The 17,728-nt window shown below is 40.0% G+C and overlaps 1 protein-coding gene across 7 annotated transcripts in view; it reads right to left on the bottom strand.

Moving 5' to 3' along the window:
- Positions 1-17,728, bottom strand: part of LOC117424190 (myosin-10-like) — a 65,432-nt gene that overhangs the window by 22,291 nt on the left and 25,413 nt on the right. For 3 of the 7 annotated variants that reach the window (XM_058992328.1, XM_058992329.1, XM_058992332.1), the window contains exons 4-15: positions 16,548-16,575; positions 13,990-14,092; positions 13,170-13,199; positions 10,938-10,955; positions 8,325-8,417; positions 6,999-7,062; positions 6,025-6,123; positions 5,380-5,523; positions 4,369-4,464; positions 2,953-3,071; positions 2,555-2,707; positions 534-707 (exon numbers count right to left, since the gene is read on the bottom strand). In XM_058992328.1, coding sequence (XP_058848311.1) covers positions 534-707; positions 2,555-2,707; positions 2,953-3,071; positions 4,369-4,464; positions 5,380-5,523; positions 6,025-6,123; positions 6,999-7,062; positions 8,325-8,417; positions 10,938-10,955; positions 13,170-13,199; positions 13,990-14,092; positions 16,548-16,575 — 1,121 coding nt within the window. The remainder of the gene's footprint in view (positions 1-533; positions 708-2,554; positions 2,708-2,952; positions 3,072-4,368; positions 4,465-5,379; positions 5,524-6,024; positions 6,124-6,998; positions 7,063-8,324; positions 8,418-10,937; positions 10,956-13,169; positions 13,200-13,989; positions 14,093-16,547; positions 16,576-17,728) is intronic. The other 4 variants (XM_058992330.1, XM_058992333.1, XM_058992331.1 and 1 more) reach the window with 2 other exon arrangements.

Raw genomic sequence — 17,728 nt, 5'->3', positions numbered from 1 at the left:
CTGTAGGTTTCTGAAATCCTGCTGGGATTCGTACAATATTTGTAGTATACCTGTGCATCCAAGTGGTCCCTAATAGGGAATTAACATCCACGCAGACCGATAATACATCTGATATATCATTCAAGGTTGTTGCAATCCCACTACATCCAAGAGGTGCATGTTTTAAAGTTTATTAGCACAAACATAACACTCACAAGTCTACTGGGGAAGTAACTGCACGAGGATCTGCCAAGTTAAGCTAGTTTGCAGGAAGAAAAATGTTTTTCCATTCTGATCAGTATAAAAAAAGGGTTTTGTTAGAATCGACGGCAGGGGAGCCTGCAGCTACAGCAGAGCTGCTTCCACCAGGAGGAGAAAAAAAAAAAACATTCCTTCACTGAGCTGCTGAAAACCAGAAATGTCATACAACAGATTTATCTGTACTGCTGCAGGTCCAGTCCGATGATGAAGTCGATGAAGTTCAGCGCTCTCTCTAACACACACGCACACACACGTGCGCTCAGACAGACAGACAGACACACTCCCTCACTCACCGGTCTCTCAATCAGGTCGATGCAGGGCTGCAGGTCCAGCCCGAAGTCGATGAAGTTCCACTCGATGCCCTCTCGCTGGTACTCCTCCTGCTCCAGGATGAACATGGTGTGGTTGAAGAGCTGTTGCAGCTTCTCGTTGGTGTAGTTGATGCAGAGCTGCTCGAAGGAGTTGAGCTGTGAGGGGGGGGGGGGGGAGGCGACACAGTTATGAGACCTGAGCCCCCGGGGGGCATGCAAACCCATCAGAGAAAGTGAAAGAACAGTATATCCTCTGGTATGATGAGATCCCCAGCGGCCAGGACCTCAATATTCACAAAGGGAAGCAGGAATGTGAACCCAGACAGAACCGATAACAAATACATTTTATTGGCAAAAAATTAAAGTTTCTTTCTTTTTTTTTTTTTTACACAAAATTAGCTTTATGACTTATAAAACTTTTTACAGCACTAGGTATGAGAATAATTTAAATGCATGCATGATTTGAACTATTCCTAAGCTGTTTTCCTGCTGATGGCTGAAGTGATTTAACTGTTGCTGAAAAAATGTATTTCCCTTTCCAAAAAAAATAAATTAATAATAATTAATAGCGCACATAGTTGAATAAACACCACAGCTTCATGACTTCATGCCTAAAGACTGCAATGTTTTAACAAAAACAATATGTACTGAACCGGAATATTTGAACAAAAATAGGAAACAGTTGTTCTTAAGATATCAAACATTTCCACTGTGAGAAATAACATTTGAAAATGGTTTCCACACTTCTCACCGTATGACAAAACAAAACAGATGCTGTTGTTCTCAAGAAAGGGCTGAAATAATTTGCTTGCAGTCTTCTTTCTGATGCTTGAAACCATGCAGGTTTCTTAACACTGCTCTCTAAAAATACTCGCTGCATAACTGCAGATCTGAACCACAAAATACTCACTGCATAACTGCAGATCTGAACCACAAAAGACTGATTGTGTTTTTAAATGACTGCCATCGTTAGCATGGAATCGATATGCCACGTATTGAGATCTCTACTGATTGATATTGTTGCTTGTAAAAACAGAGAAGAGAGACAGGCAGACTTGTGGGTTTGGACAGGTTTATGCGAATATTATTAATTTTTAAAGTTATCCTTATAATATTTACCATGACCACAACGGTGTATTAAAGTAACATATTACACTGTGGTAAATATTAAAGCAATAACCTTCATGGTAACAAAAAAATACATAAACAAAAATCACTTAAATTCTTGAGTTTAAAAAAAAAAAGCCCAAATCCAGCTCCCAGCCAGACTTCATATTAGGAAACCACCAGATATGCAAATAGCACCACAAATTACATTAAATGAACTGTGCGCATTGAGCTTGTCCTTTAAACGCTGGCACACGACTGCATTCATTAAAAAGTTACTGCAGTGTATAGAGACACTAGCATTGCTCTCCAGGGTCTCTGCACAGTTGGCAGGCTGTTTCCATGCTAGTGATTTTCGTTGCACAAGTGCCCTCCTCTGCCAGAACTTTACCAAGCCACAGTGGACTGTGTGTGTGTGTGTGTGTGTGTGTGTGTATAGGAGGGAGGGGAGGGAGGGTGCATAGCTAGGCACAGTGCTGACTACAGACTGATAGCCAGCGCTAAAGACCAGCAACGACTACAGTTATAGGTGTATAAAAACTAATTCCATTCTCATTCGCTAACATCTTTTTTTATTTATTTATTTATTTTAAACATATTTTACTTTGAAATATTTATGCAAAGGAGACAACTTGGTTTACTGTCTTTCTTTTTCCAGTTATCCTGAGAGGACCTTACAGTTGCTGTTGTCATTTATCACACTATCCAGTGCGTGTGTATGTGCAGAGAGCATCAGGTTAACTCTATTCTGGCTACACAGCTAGAATCATTTTTTATTGTTCTTGTCATAATGTTGTAAACATTTCCACAATTCATTAAAAGGCATTCAGAATAGAGTCCTATCTGGTTACAACATGCACTGACGGTGTTTAAAGAAATGTCAGCAAGTCACAGACCTCGAAGATCTCGAAGCCGGCAATATCCAGGATCCCGATGAAGGAGGCTCCCTGCCGCTTGGTCCTGTCCAGGGCCTTGTTGATGCGGTGAACCAGCCAGCGGAACAGACGCTCATAGGTGGCCTTCGCCAGAGCCTCCACTGCGAAGTCAGCCTGGAAAACAAGAGGGCTCGTAAACCTGGAACTGGGGCAAGACCAGGGAAACCACGGGGCACATTTTAAAAAGTTTCTTTCAACAGCTGTTACCTTTTAATTTGCATGCCTGGGATAAAAGCAGGGTGTTTGTGTTCTAAAAGAATGCATGATTACAGCCTGATGAATGCCACGTTAACCCTTCAAGAGGCACAGCACAGACACTACAATAAAGAACACTGCACGTATACACTGAGCGATCCTACCTGCTCTTTCGTCTGTGCTTTCTGTACGTAGTCTCGTCCGACTTTGATACGTGGGGACAGAATAGCTCGGGTGAACTCCATGACATTCAATCCAAGCAGGTGACACAGCTTCTGGGCAGCTAGGCAAAGACACAGCAGTAATACAAAAACAAAACTAAAATGATTTTATTTATTTATTTTCTTTTTAATTGTGGCAGACTTTTAACAGCCTCTGAAAACGGCATGCTAGAAAAGATTCAGGCACAGCCAGTATACTAGAGTTTAAAACATTACTAAGTGACATTGCTATTAAAATACCATTGCTTTACACAAGAAAATCATACCCGTACAGATCGTATAATGCATTTTATTTCTGTGCTACAGAACAAGTATCATTGAGCTTTGAATACTAAGATTTCTAAGAGCCTGGCCATGAGTATGACAGGTCTTTTTAAAATTGAAAACTATTTACTGACCCGCGCAGACAGCAGATACTCAGAATCTCAGAATCTCAGGCGCCTAGACATTTTTATGGAAAAAATGTTCTTTAAACAGATAAATCGTGTACTAACAATGACGCACTGGTAGGTTCTTCATAAACAGGAGAGGAACACGTCATGCTTTTTTCTGTATTGAAAGGGATTCAAATCTTTTCTGGAATGTGTCACTGCATGTGACCTGGATATTTTTAAAGATGAACACACACAGTCCGCAGCCTACTTCCTGTTTCAAGGAGCAGATTCAGATATCTCACAGTTAAAAGACCTACTTTAAGGTTTTGCATTTAAACACTAGGATTATAGAAACATTATGTAACAACCACGGCTGCTTATTTTTTTAATGCCAATTCATCTGACAGCGTGTTTTAAATGACTGGTTTATATAGTTATTTAATCATACAGTGTTTAATACACTCAAATAAAAATATGGACCCAGAATGCTGACAACACACCACTTAGCTTTCTACTCCAGACACAAACTAAAGCAGCCCTAGACTGAGAATGTACAGCTACTAATATAATTTCAATATGTCTGTCTGAATAATACAGTGATCCCCTTTAACAGGTGGCTGTTTTATACTGTACTGCAGAATAAGTTATAAGGTGGCACAGTTGTGGCTCCCACTAATGCCATAATGCTTCTTTATTAGCACTTTCATGCTTGTTATAAGGCAGAACACAAACAGCAGTCTCATATGATCATAGCGTTATAAAGGGGGATTCTTTTTATATATTACTTGCAGGCTCATGTGAGTGGGGGGGGCTTCCTGTTTCCCCAGAAATGATGCACGTTCTAATCTGATAACTCCATCTGGTTCACGGTAAAGTGTGGGATCAAAGGGAGCTGATCTACTGTACATGTGTGTGTGTGTGTGTGTGTGTGTGCGCGCGTGCGCATGGGTGTGTGGGTGTGTGTGGATAATGATGCATACATTACCTGTGTTCTCAGGCATGGAGGCCTGGTCTGTGTTCCTTTCCTTCTTGAAGACAATGTTACCGAACTGCAGTACAGAAGACACCACCTTCAGCATAGCTGCGTTAGAAACACAATTGCACAATCTCCATGAATATGCAGAGACACGGATGGCAGAACCAGTTCCTGCCACAACCATCATTCAGGCATTTAAATACTACTGGCAGAAATACATCTTTTTTGTTCTGCCCAATTGCCTGGTTTCTGGAATGCAGAATAAAGCACTAACTGTTGTATGATTGATTGTATCTGCAATGCATTAGACTGAAAGCCACCACAGCTTTCTAGACTTGTTTTTAATGTAAGAAAGCTCCAGCCCAGATTACCCTCCTGAGGCAGCTCAGCTCCTCCAGCTGAGATCTTACCTGAAGCTCTGAAAAACTTTAATGCTGCAAACATGGTGTATTGACTTTTGTTTTCATTATTCTATATTTTTTATTCTCCATGCTTATTCATAAAAGAAGGAGGCTGTGTGGTCCAGTTATTAAAGAAATGTGCTTGTAACCAGGAGGTCCCCTGTTCAAATCCCACCTCAGCCACTGACTCATTGTGTGACCCACAGCAAGTTACCTAACCTCCTTGTGCTCCGTCTTTTGGGCGAGACGTAATTGTAAGTGACTCTGCAGCTGATGCATAGTTCACACACCCTAGTCTCTATAAGCCGCCTTGGATAAAGGCATCTGCTAAATAAACAAATAATAATAATAATAATAATAATAATAATAATAATAATAATAATGTGTTGCAGCCACTTACTTTTTTTTTTTGTTTGCATTGTACTGTATTACTGCAGAGAAAAGACTCAGGAAAACATTACAGAAGCAACAAGAAACAACGTATATGTGCAGTAGAGGGCTCTTGACTAAACACTGCGCTAGTTCTCTTAACATAAAAAAAACAAAAAAACAAACTGCAAATGTTTGACTGGAGAGAATGGTTCTTGACGGGCCCCCTGGCCCGGGTGCCGAGCCTCACCCAGGATCTCGTCGTGGTTGAAGCTCATGATGTTCATGGCATCCATGGTCTCCTGGAAGTTGTCTTTGTCCTGTTGTCCCGGGATGGGGATGTTTCCGTTGGACAGGAAGCGGTAATTGTTAAACCCTTCTAGCAGCAGGTCAGCTGGGTGGAAAACAGAAAGGAGACAGACTGGTAAAGACAAGAGCCTATCCTGCGGAGATCACTATACTAGGCTTCATCCTACAAACAAGGTCATCACATTCGGTTTGTTGGACCCGTTTTGTTCAGATGTTAATATTGCAGCTGGTTCTTCTTAAATGTATATTTAATTCTAATGATATTTTTGCAGCGCCATGCTCTTAATCGTGGTTGGGAATTCAGCTTGGGAATTCTTACAGGATGTTCGCAGCTTCTTTGTTTCAAGGTTTGTCAGTGGCACAGAGAATACTAATGAGTTCTGTGACAGTGTAAAACTGTAAGGAGCTCCAGTCAATTAGACAAGCACTTGGCTCCTTGTCAAATGTCTTTATATGAACAAATGTGTTAGATTGCCTTGTGTTACTTTAAATGAGACTGCTTCGCTTTTCCTGGACGCTACTGCCACTGCGCTATGCAACACTGCAGCAGCACCCCCTGCTGTTTAGAGGTTGCAGTTGCACTCACATTTCAGGTGTTCACCAGCCCCAGCGAGCAGCTGGTAGAAGATGTGGAAGGTTCTCTCATCTTTGGCTTGGCGAATGGCACGGGACTTCTCCAGCAGGTCTGAGTGCTTGAGTCAAGGACTGGACTGATTAGCTAAGAGGCTGCACTGGCTAAGGTATCAACACACATGGTGGTCATTTGGACAGTATTTTATGAATCATCAAGGTACATGCTTGTAAGTATAAAAAGGTGCGTGCATTGAATGTTATCAGATACTTGTGGAGAATGTATAGCCAGATCTGTATCTGATCTTTAATTGATTATATATACAAATACAGCTTTTTGTAGATGCTGCCTATTTAAAAAACTAGATCTAGTTTGGATAACGACACCCTCGAATAAATCTTCTGGAACATTAACAGCTGGATCCAAGTTTTAGTGGACAGCACTTTTAAACTTGCATGATTAAAGTGCACGTTAATGCAATTACTTATAAAAAATCCCCTGCCTGCTGCACCATCTCATTTTCTGTACCGAAAGAAACCACTTGAAAGAGTTTAACAACCACAAAAAAATGCCATGCGATTTGGCAGTCTGGGCTACTCACTGAATAGAGGTTCATTAAAAATGATTTATGTATCTTAAGTGTTACAGTAAACAAATCATCTGTAACCAAACAGAAAGAAACCATTAGTATAGCTTTAAAATGTGGTTAGGGTCTTGTCTGATGATCAGCGAGCTACTTAAAACAAGAATGTCCCCTGTGCTTTTATTGTAAACAAAAAAAAAAGTAAAATATCATTCAATATCCTTCCTTTTCTTTAGATTAAACTGATTTATTTTTTTATTATGCACTGTGCATGATAATCACTGTTCAGGCTGGAACACTCAGGACAGTGAGACATTGCATTCTGAATATTTCTGCCGCTGTGCTCCGATTATAAAGGCACCCTAAGCCAAACCAGCCCTGCGCTACAATCACTAAGACAGGATACAGGTCTCAATGTTGGCCCCTACTATGTAACCAGTGACGTCGAAGTTGATTCTGATGAACTTGCCCTGCAAAGAAAGAAAAAAAAAAAAAACTCTCTTTACAAATTTTTTTTCTTTCACAAAAATCCCCTTTTAGGCATCTCTTGTAGCAATGTATTTTTCTTGGTATGAACAAACTGGAAAAACACACATTTAGGGAACTATTAAGGGGGCATCTTCAAATTGGTTCTAATAAAGCTCTGCATGTTTCAAATATCCATGTTTGGTAAATGAAGGAGTGTTCAAATGAAGAAGTAAAACAATAAATAAAAAATGCGTGCCATTTCCTGTACCCAAAACATGAACAGAATTATTAAATGAGTAGCTGTAATTTAGGCTCAACAAACACAGCACTTTACAGAACAAAGAATCCTCAAATCAAGTTCCACTCTGTAAAGGTTGATCAGTTAAAGAATAAACTTGCGTTCCGACCATTTAATATAGATCACTAGAAATCAGCAAGCCGCCCTCCTCCACAAAGCATTCTGGAATTTATAATGGTTCCACAACATTCCACTTAATAATAAAACTAGTTCCACATGGGTAATCTTTAATAGGTTCCAGTAATTATGTTTGTTACCGTAGCAACTTGTGTGGGTGCTCCAAAGCAATGCACCAGTGTTCAGCCCACCTGAGCAGATCTACTGAATGGCACTGGCGCTTACTTAAAGAGTTAAAGCAACCAGCCTGGTGACAGACCATTTTTACCGCTGTTTAGGTTTCAGTCTAGTTTAGGCACTTAGTGCTTCGGGTATTGGGCAATCTCTCAATACAAAAATGTATTTCCTTTTATTCTTTCTCTCCAATCATCTGGGAGGAGCCAGTGTCCAAAGCCATTCATTATTTTTATGGAATTTGGATACAACGCTGTCCAATGCCCAAATTGGGTAACAGACAATATCCGCTGTCAGCGCTGGATGGACAAATCAGTGATGGAAATAAGACTTTAATAAGGCACACCTGAGCTTGTTACCTACACACTGTGGCTAATCAAGCTTGTAGTAAAACCTGAAATGGGTGAAACTGCTATGCAACAGGAGTCTTCTTTACATCCCTGTAAATGCCGTTGTTGTCTGAACAATTTTCTCCATCCAAAGACAGCAACATACAAATAATACTTCCATTGTCAGCAGTTCTGATTGATGCTGTTTTGGGGGCATAATATATACACTGTTACCACAGAGCGTCCAAATACTTGTTAGAGTACTTATATTTATAACAGGTACTTGTTGCATGGTAGTGTATATGCTAAGTGACCATGCTGTGATACAAACACAAAATGCACTTACGAAACGTGAAGAGTTGTCATTCTTTACAGTCTTGCCGTTCCCGAAGGACTCCAGAATGGGGTTGGCTTGCAGCAGCTGACGTTCTAATTCACCCTAAAATATAGTCGAAGCTCATTAGTGCAAAGCATGCACCTCAAAGGGTTGCCCCCACCAGTATTCTAACACAACACAGACAGCAGACGGTTACAATGACCAGTAAGCCCACAGACCTTACCTCTTTAACCAGATTCAGATTCACCTTCGACACACAACATCATTCAAGAACAGTGTGTGGAGCCCACGGTTGAAATGTGAAGGAAGTATGTCTTTTTTTTTTTTTGGTTTGCCATAGCTTGACTGTTGACAATTGTTGGAAGTGCATGCACTGAGGTTAGTGTTACAAACTACAGAAGCAACGGCGAAGCATGCGTCCTAAACTTCATTCTCTTGCCCCCCCCCCCCCAAATCACGTATAAATCCTATGAGCCTGTACATGCTCAACAAGTTGTTTCTACAAGACGATGAACCATAGAGGACCAATGGTAAATCAATCCTGGTTTAAATCACAGGGTTGGGAAATTGGGAGCATAGAATCTGCTTTTACCAAATATATATATAAAACATTCAGTATGATTTCCAGAAACTGCTTTCAGGAAATGTCAGAAGTTGGCCAAGCTCAATAGCTGCATTCCTTCAAATGGGTCTGTCCCTGGTGTTTGCTCAGTTGAAGCATGAAGCATGCTCTAGGATTTCAGAGTCTGCGTTCCGGCTGCCACAACTGCAAACTCCTGAAGCAGGACATTTAGATCTTGAATCAAACCAGGTGGCCTTCTGTGGCAATGCAGTGATGACAACTTATAATGCAATGGAACTTGGAATGTATATATATAAAAAAAAAAAAAATTCTAATGATCTGCTGCAAAGCTACTTTCCAGTATGTTAAGTAACTGCTTCTGTAGGTTTGGTAATGAAAGGTTAATGAATTAGCCTAGCATATTGTTTTACATTATAAAATAAGCCGCAGTATTGAACAGGCTGAATTAATGAAATCTGAAAGCTAAGTGGACCCCAGAGATATAATTACTGAGTTTCCTGACACCTGTTATATAAGACTAAGCTGCTGAGTGCCAGACAGAGGCGAACGATCTTCATGGTTGCAATGATATAATACAATTCTTCGCTTCCATAGGCTGCTATTAGCAGAAGGGAACTCAACCTGTGTAGGACTAAAGCGTTGCAGAGATAGTTTTTATTAACACAATAGATATTGACTCTACTGTAGACCTTATTTTCTATTCTTTATTTTTACCGTTCAATTGCAGAACAATTAACTTTCACAATTTTACTAGCGGAGACTACTAAACTCTATTGCTACAGAATCTACACAATTATGAGCGTGGTTTAGCCAACTTTTTATTGGTTAACAATGCGTGTGTTTATTTTTTAAATCCACCTTCATTAAACAGTGCAATTAAACTTACAAAACGAAAATGGCTAATATCCAAATGTACACGTGGAATTATACTTTAGGTTTCTGTATAGTGTCTAATTGATTTCTTCAAAATGCAGTCAGCTTGTTCCTGATTACAGAAGAAAGCGGGTGACTGCTGTAGTTAAATTGACTGTGCCTTGCCAGTGTCAGGTATGATCAGTGTGGACCTGCTCATTCCAGAGAAAGCACACACTTAGCAGCAAGGAGACTGGTTTAAAATCAGCCATCTTTCCATGCTCCAGCCGTTTTGGCATAACATTGTGCTCACGTCGCACCTAAAAATATCTGACATTTGTAATCTTGCAGGCATCTTATTAAAATTTTTGTTTGGCAGCAACATCACGCCCTGCATTGTTTCTGAACGAGCTCACGGCAAACTAAATTGGGTGCAGAGGTGCCTGTTAACCTCTTTGTGCATGTTAGCAAGAATCTAGGCATATCCTGGTGCAGTCATTTATACATGAATGCCTCAGGAGACTTTGGCAGAGTTTCACCTATTGTACTACTGTAAGTAACCCCACTGAAAAACTAAGGAGGTTCACCCAAACATACCAAGGTTTACCTACAGTAGTGCTGGGAAGAACATTTTTTTTGTGCATGTTCGAATATTCTTTCAACATTTAAACAAATATTTGAATATTCTTTCTTACTGAATTATCTGAAAAACAAAAGTATAATTTGTATATTGCATTAAAAAAAAATCTCTCTTCTAATCTTTATATGGGGACATATGGAAGATGCAAATGCATGATGACCTCATATGAGGATGTCATTGTTTCCCCATATAAAGCAATCTAAAAAAAAATGAAAAAATGTTAAATGAAAAATATAATTGTGTTCAAAACCTTTTAAGCTATTTTCAGTATTTCATGCATGAAAGGGTCAACCAAGCTGTAAATCTCACTGATGTTTCTATTGTCTTTGGAAAAAGCAGGCTTGTGTTAAAGGGAAGGGTGAAACCATGCAGAGAATCTGAGCCGGTCAAGTCGTTAGGACATGAAGAGGAGAAGCTGCCATTCTGTTTTAATTGAGATGTGCAGAGACGGACACACAGACACACACAAAGGCAATGGCATCCTTTTCAGCTACTGACTAAAGCTCACAACACTAAGGACACAAGGGAGGGACTACATGCTACTCACATACAACAGGGATCCACTCTGTAGTCAAACAAATGTTATGAAAAAAAAGTGTTAATAGTCATGGTTACTAAATAAAACACTACTACACATTTTCAAGATTAGAAAAAAGTCAACAAATGCAAAATAAAAAACAAAACTATGTTAAGCTCTGGCCAGTGTGCGGTTTAACATTTATATTTATGCACAAGCTGGGTCATTTTGCTTTAAGTAGCCACCAGTTTCAATCTTGTACTGTACACTAACTCAACTGCAGTCAGACCTCTATTAAAAGACAATTATCAGCAGGCAGGTCTGCACAGAATAAACCTGCATTTGTGTCTTACTATTTTTAGTACCATTTCACTATCTTTCAATAAAACAGCAGACTCCTGTAAAAGTCTGGCAAATGTAAAAAAAATCCTACACATAAATATGTTTGTATTAATTTCGATGTTGTCAGAACTAGCAATTCACTGCAGCGTAGAAGCACAATGCATCCCTGCTGTTGTAATATTAACGATCCACTGTACAAATACAGTAACATTAAACAAACAGTGACGTCCCTTGCACTTGCAACAATCTCAGACAGGACCCAGCGCACTGCGTGACATTTAGAACACTTTCTTTAGTCATTGTACCAACTTTACCATGTTTTTGCATTCTTCAGCAAACTTCACTGGCATAAAATGTGTGCAACACAGAAAATAACATGAACTTTAACTTCTGTTTCGAGAGGTGTTTGTAATACAACAACTCGGGGAAACCCTGCTAATCCGATAAAAAGGTTGAGTAGTTATTCTGTGTGGGTGTTATAAGGAAATGGGTTGCTCTGTGATTTAACATTATTTCGTCTCGAGTATCATCAAATCGAACGCAAAGGACTGACCTCACTGCACCACTAGACTGTACTGCCCTCCCTTAAAATTGGTGGCCCTTTAATGTCAAAATGACCCATACTACTGCAAGCTACACAGTTTCATGGTTTGCTTTAATGCATGTTCTTTAAAAGTTAAACGCTTAGCAGGCATCTTATACTTAAAAGGCAGATACAGGAAATTGACATCATTTTTGAGCCAAGGCTTCGATGAACAACAGGAAAGGGACTAATTCAACCTTTAAGATAAAGATGGATCTTTTTAAAGCAACCTACAATCCTGCTTATTATTTTCCTGTCAATCTTGAATCAGCTCTCAACTTATATATACATATATATACACACACACATACTGTTGTTGTGTACATATATGTACAGTACAGGGCCCACAAAGACAGTCTCATCAATATCAAACGTTATTAACATGATCAAAAACACACAGGTTAAAGCTCTGAGAACACAGACCACCGTTTTAATAAACGGGAGCATTGGATGAAGAGTAGTTTATGAACAAAGCTTTCCGTTCAGATGTAAGGGGGTCTAAAAGGGCTACCGTAGCTGCATATTTAGCTGCAATATTCTGTGCATTAGATCGTGATAAATACTCGGCACGTGCCATATTTAAAAGTTGAGTGGCTTTACTAGCAAGCTACCTGGCTGCTTTTAGTTACTTTTACAGAGATCACTTTCTATGCAAAATAACATGACGGGAACAAAAAACAAAAAAAACCACATTAACTAACACAATTCAAATACGCTTGCCAAGTTTAATAAAGAGAATCTTTAGGGGCCGACCGAGGACAAGAGCTCCCAGGGGGCGGCGCTCAATTGGCCGAGTTCCGCCCGGGGGGAGGGAGGGTTAGGTCAGCCAGGGTGTCCTCGGCTCACCGCGCACCAGCAACCCCTGTGGTCTGGCTGGGCGCCTGCGGGCTTGCCTGTAAGCTGCCCAGGGCTGCGTTGTCCTCCGACGCTGTAGCTCTGGGTGGCTGCATGGTGAGTCTGCAGTGTGTAAAGAAGCAGGCGGCTGACGGCACACGCTTCGGAGGACAGCGTGTGTTAGTCTTCGCCCCTCCCGAGTCAGCGCAGGGGTGGTAGCGGTGGGCTGAGCCTAAAAATAATTGGACACTACTAAATTAAAAAAAAAGAAAATCTTTAAATGTAGTTTAAAAAAAAGGGATAACGATATAAAACTTAAAATAACTATTGAACTGCTCCTACTTGCAGCTACGTTTATGAGAAAAATAATTCCCTTCATTACATTACAGGAAAACGGCAATTTAACCACATCTTAAAACTACAATAAAACCAAAAAGAGACAACAGTTAGCAGAAACAAACACACAATATCAAACTTTAAAACAAAAAAGCAGTAAGACTTGCCTGTAGTTTCACTGGTTTAGGAGATTCAAGCTGTTTGTTGCAAATAAACAAATGCAAGTGTTAGATGTTTGTGTTCCTGCACACTGCAAGCCATTCAACCCTCACCTCCACCTGTGTGCATCACGCTTTCAAAACAAGCACCTCACGTCATGGAATTGGAACAGTATGCCAAGGCAGGTGAAATTAAACTGCACACAGAGTTGCTTACAAAAAAGTTACTTATCAAACGTCTAGCATAAAAAAAACAACCGTTTTCTGTAGGATCTATTATTTGATTATGTTACTGTATCTGCTGTGCATGTTTAAATATGCATGTTGATTTCAAGGTCCATTTGGATTCATTAAATCCAATACAAGTCTAATGTCTATTTATTGCAACATATTTATGCAGCTTATTTTCAGCTTCGTGGGGAAGCCAATTCCATGAAACACTGGAACTCACTCATTTTATATTGTAGTTACACTGAGCATTATTTTTTGCATTTTCCTTTCTGTAGTACACAGCAGTGTACAGCTGTGGACAGATGTTTCAGTCAGACAAACACCATGAAATGACCCACAGAAAGGCTATTTTCATCATCGTCTACTAATCTGCTTTCTGCCCTTCAACAGCAGGACTTTGAATTGCAAGGAGTCACAGTGTTCTTGTGGTCACTTCAAGCCATTAGCAGTTACTTACGGTCCACTTGTTAAGCTAATTCATTTGTTTAAGTGAAAACCGCTTATTAGAAAGCAATTACAATTACAATAAAAAGAAAAAAAAACAACTTATTTGTGACGGGTAATCCAGAGCAGGCATGAAAACCCTGGGGACACTCACGGGAATGCTGTGGTCTTTTCTTCCTTTATGGGAGGAGGCGACGTGAGCCAGGTACTGAATGACTTTTTTGGTGTTCTCTGTCTTTCCAGCACCAGATTCCCCTCTGCACAGCGAAAAAGAAAATGATACACCATGACTTAATCCTCCTGCCATGCAATCCTTATCCCTGTAGAGCAATGCTGTTTAACCCTTTCAGCCCTGGATTATTTTTTGTCGAGCTGAAGGAACTCCTTTATTGAGTATATATGAGAACAGGACAATATTTTTTTTTTTACATTTATTTCTACACAACCTCAGACTGGGACCTAGGGGTCCTGTGAGGTTCCAACGTGATTCCCGACAGCATGTGACGGGACCTTGAGGTCCTACCAGGACTGAAGGTAGAGAAGGATGCGATGCAGAGTTTGTAAACAAGCTCATGGATTAAACAATGCATTAAAAGCTTGACTGTACTACAGGACTTAAAAAGGTGCAGTGGTACAAACTTCCTCAGCCACCTGTTAGGTATAATACAAATCAAATCTTTTGAAGAGGATACATTCAAATCTGAAACTAATACCCAACAATGCTGTAAGAGGTGACGGTCCTGAGGGAGAGGTCCTTGAAGATGCCTCAGTCCCTCCGCTGTTCACTGAGGGGTGTTACATTCCTCAGTCTGCAGATTAAACCATTCACAATTCCTGTCTGCATTTTTTTGTGGTCAGATAGACCAGCGACTTGGGGGGGGGGGGGGGGGAAAGTATGGCTAGATGAAAAAATAAACCCATATTTAACAATCTAAACTAGGGGTGGCCAAAGTTGGCCATTCCAGTCCTGGTTGTAGTTCCAACCCTTTTCTAAATAGCTCACACCCAGACCCTGCAGTAGTTAATTACCTAATTGTATCTGTTAAACCTGGAGTGGAATAGCCCTCCAGGACCGTGATTGGACACCCCTGATCTAAACTATGCCGCCCTTTGCCCCTGTTTAAATCCTGCCCCCCGCTCCCACCCAGGGTAATTTACTCACCCACTTATTATCATTAATACATATAATAAAAACATAGGGAAATAAAGGTCAGCTAAAAAATCGGGTATACATTCTAAAGTGTTAGTATTTAGATTCACAGTGCTTTTTTAAAATAGACACCAGTGAAAAGGGAACCATCCTAGTTTGAACCTGGGTTGTGTAACCTGAATTGAAGAGCTGTGACATGCTGCACTTGTGACACGCTGGTGAAGATGCTGATCCCATAGATATAGGTGTATCACACTCAGTGAACACCCTGTACGGTCACACATCCTTCCTTACTTACAGCAAACACATATATTGAAGCAGCTGCAGCTTTTCCTAACATTGCAGCATTGTAAATGTTCCTACTGTTCCTCTGTTCTGTTTTCAGGTGCACCTCCAGCACCGAGACCTCCCTGCTCCTGAAGCAGACGCCCTGCTGAATCTGGGAGGTTATGATGTACGTGTTCAGTAACGCACTAGCAATACCCAGGCTTTACAGACGCAATTCATTACAGTCGTCTCATCACTAAACACCAACTGCCAGGCTTCTTTTCCACTATTCTTAATTCTGTCTACAAAGCTGGGGCAAGGCCAAAGGCAGTGAACAAAAATATGTGGTGTATGCAGTTCCTTTTTTTTTTTTTTTTTTTTTTTGCCATCCCAGTGGCCAATCTAGACCAAAACTCCTTTTAAGGCGCGGCACCAAAAAAAAAAAAAAATGTTCGAGAAGAAATCAAATTAATAAAAACATAAATGAATGCCATAAACATTTAAAAAGCATCACCCTCTCTGTGGTTTGTAATATATATAAATCTTCTAGTTTTCTAAATATTTCCTGGAAACTTTTTGGATTGAAACCCATTTAAATATAAATTTGGATGTGAACTGGGTTGGTTTGCTCCTAATTTTATCCAAGTCCTACACTCTCTACAACCCTTTCGTTCTCGCTTCCTGGCATCAGTCTGCAGTGTGAATCTTAGGACCCAACTGCAACATTCAGCGAGCGAGTTCTCAAAGGGAAGGCACTGTCAGTCTATATGGACCTCAGTAACAGTGCATGGTTAGGTATCCAAGGGCAAAGCGTTCCTGCTGACAACTGCAGAATAAAGTGATACAGGAGGTTCAGCCAACACAAATCCAACGTGAGCTTGAGAGCCCACTGGTATAATACTCTGCCAGAATCAATAACAACCTGCAAATCACTCCAATGAAAGCAAATGTATATGGCTGTGTGATCCTCTATATATATATATATATAAATTATATTATTGTAATTCAGAGAAAACATTCAGTATGCCAGTCTGCTTCTGAGCACATTGTTATGCATACAAACCCTTTTAAATCTTTGATATACTTACCATTTACTGTGGCATCCATCGTTAACCATGGGTTGGTTGCCAATATTTGACGATACTTTTATTTCATTACCATGCTTGCCGAAAAGCACTATGAATTATTTACTGTACTTTGCAATGCTTTTACCATTGGATAAGATAAACAGTAAATATATATTACCTCTTTCAAAATGATCAATCAGTAATGTTCAGTACAGGATCATTACTTACGTGCAAAGAATTGATTGGTCCTCACGATCTGCAAAACAAACAAAGAAACGCCCTTAAGCCTTCATGAAGAAGTCTGTGTGTGTGCAGAACTGTACGCTCCGAAAGTGCACACAATGCTGGTAACCCTTTTGGGATTTAATTTATTTTAATGTTACATTGCAATACTATAAATATCATTTAAGAGAACGTGTTACAACTGCTGCTCAAGATAATACATTTACAAATAAAACAAGTGATAAAAAACAAGAATAACCCCTGCTTCTTGCACTAACACTGTTCCTTTAAAAAATATATATATTTCAGCACATGATCAGTCACAGCAATAAACAAGCTAATACAATATGGACATCTGAATTATGCAATTTTATAACAAGCTGACACCAAACACCTTGATATTGAAATCCTGCTGAAGGTATTCAGTACAGAGCACAGGAAATGAAAGGACAGTTAGATAAAGTAAGACTGATGGTTGCCTCCTGGTCATGCGAGATATGTACCAAGGAACTTCAAATAAATGATTAGCTCTACTGACCTGCAAAGCAACGTGTTTGAGTCGAGGCTGCAGATTACATTTTAACTGTGGTGCTACTATCCTCACTGCGGCTATACACAAATAATTTGTACCACAGTTTTTGTTATTTATTAGTATAAAGCCGCACCTTCGTTAATGATTCTGTCAGCACAAATCAAGGGGCATTGATAAAATAACATTCATAAAATGTGTAATTAAACCTTGCACTGCTAACAGTGCATTTAGTGAGCAATACAGAATCCTGAATGAATTTCAGGGTCGATAACTCAGCTGGGTTTAAACTTGACACCACTAGAGATTACCAAAACCCAAATCTAAATCCAGAGACAGAAGATCTGTCTAGTCAGGGAGCGACGGACACTGCATCTAAAGCTGGAGGCTTCCCTCCAAACCTCTGCTGCCATATCTCTGGTACAGAAAACACCAAACTTTAAATACAGTCCACTGGCGCTCCAGTCAAACAAAGGAAGCACTCAGCCTGTCATGAAGCCTGCAACCAGGGCACCACAAACCTGCAGAGTAATGCTGTATACTGCCAATGCTCGCTTTAGGTCAGTGGTGCCATTTCTCAAAATGGTTTCTGGCTGCCTTCTTGAGAGAGACATCATGCAGCTGGAACTATTGCTTAAATATTAAAACATTGAGCACT

Source organism: Acipenser ruthenus, chromosome 19 (genome assembly GCF_902713425.1).
Source record: "Acipenser ruthenus chromosome 19, fAciRut3.2 maternal haplotype, whole genome shotgun sequence".
NCBI classification, from domain to species: Eukaryota; Metazoa; Chordata; class Actinopteri; order Acipenseriformes; family Acipenseridae; genus Acipenser; species Acipenser ruthenus.
The sequence above is the reverse complement of the archived record's forward strand: the minus strand, read 5'-3'. Positions and strand labels throughout refer to the sequence as shown.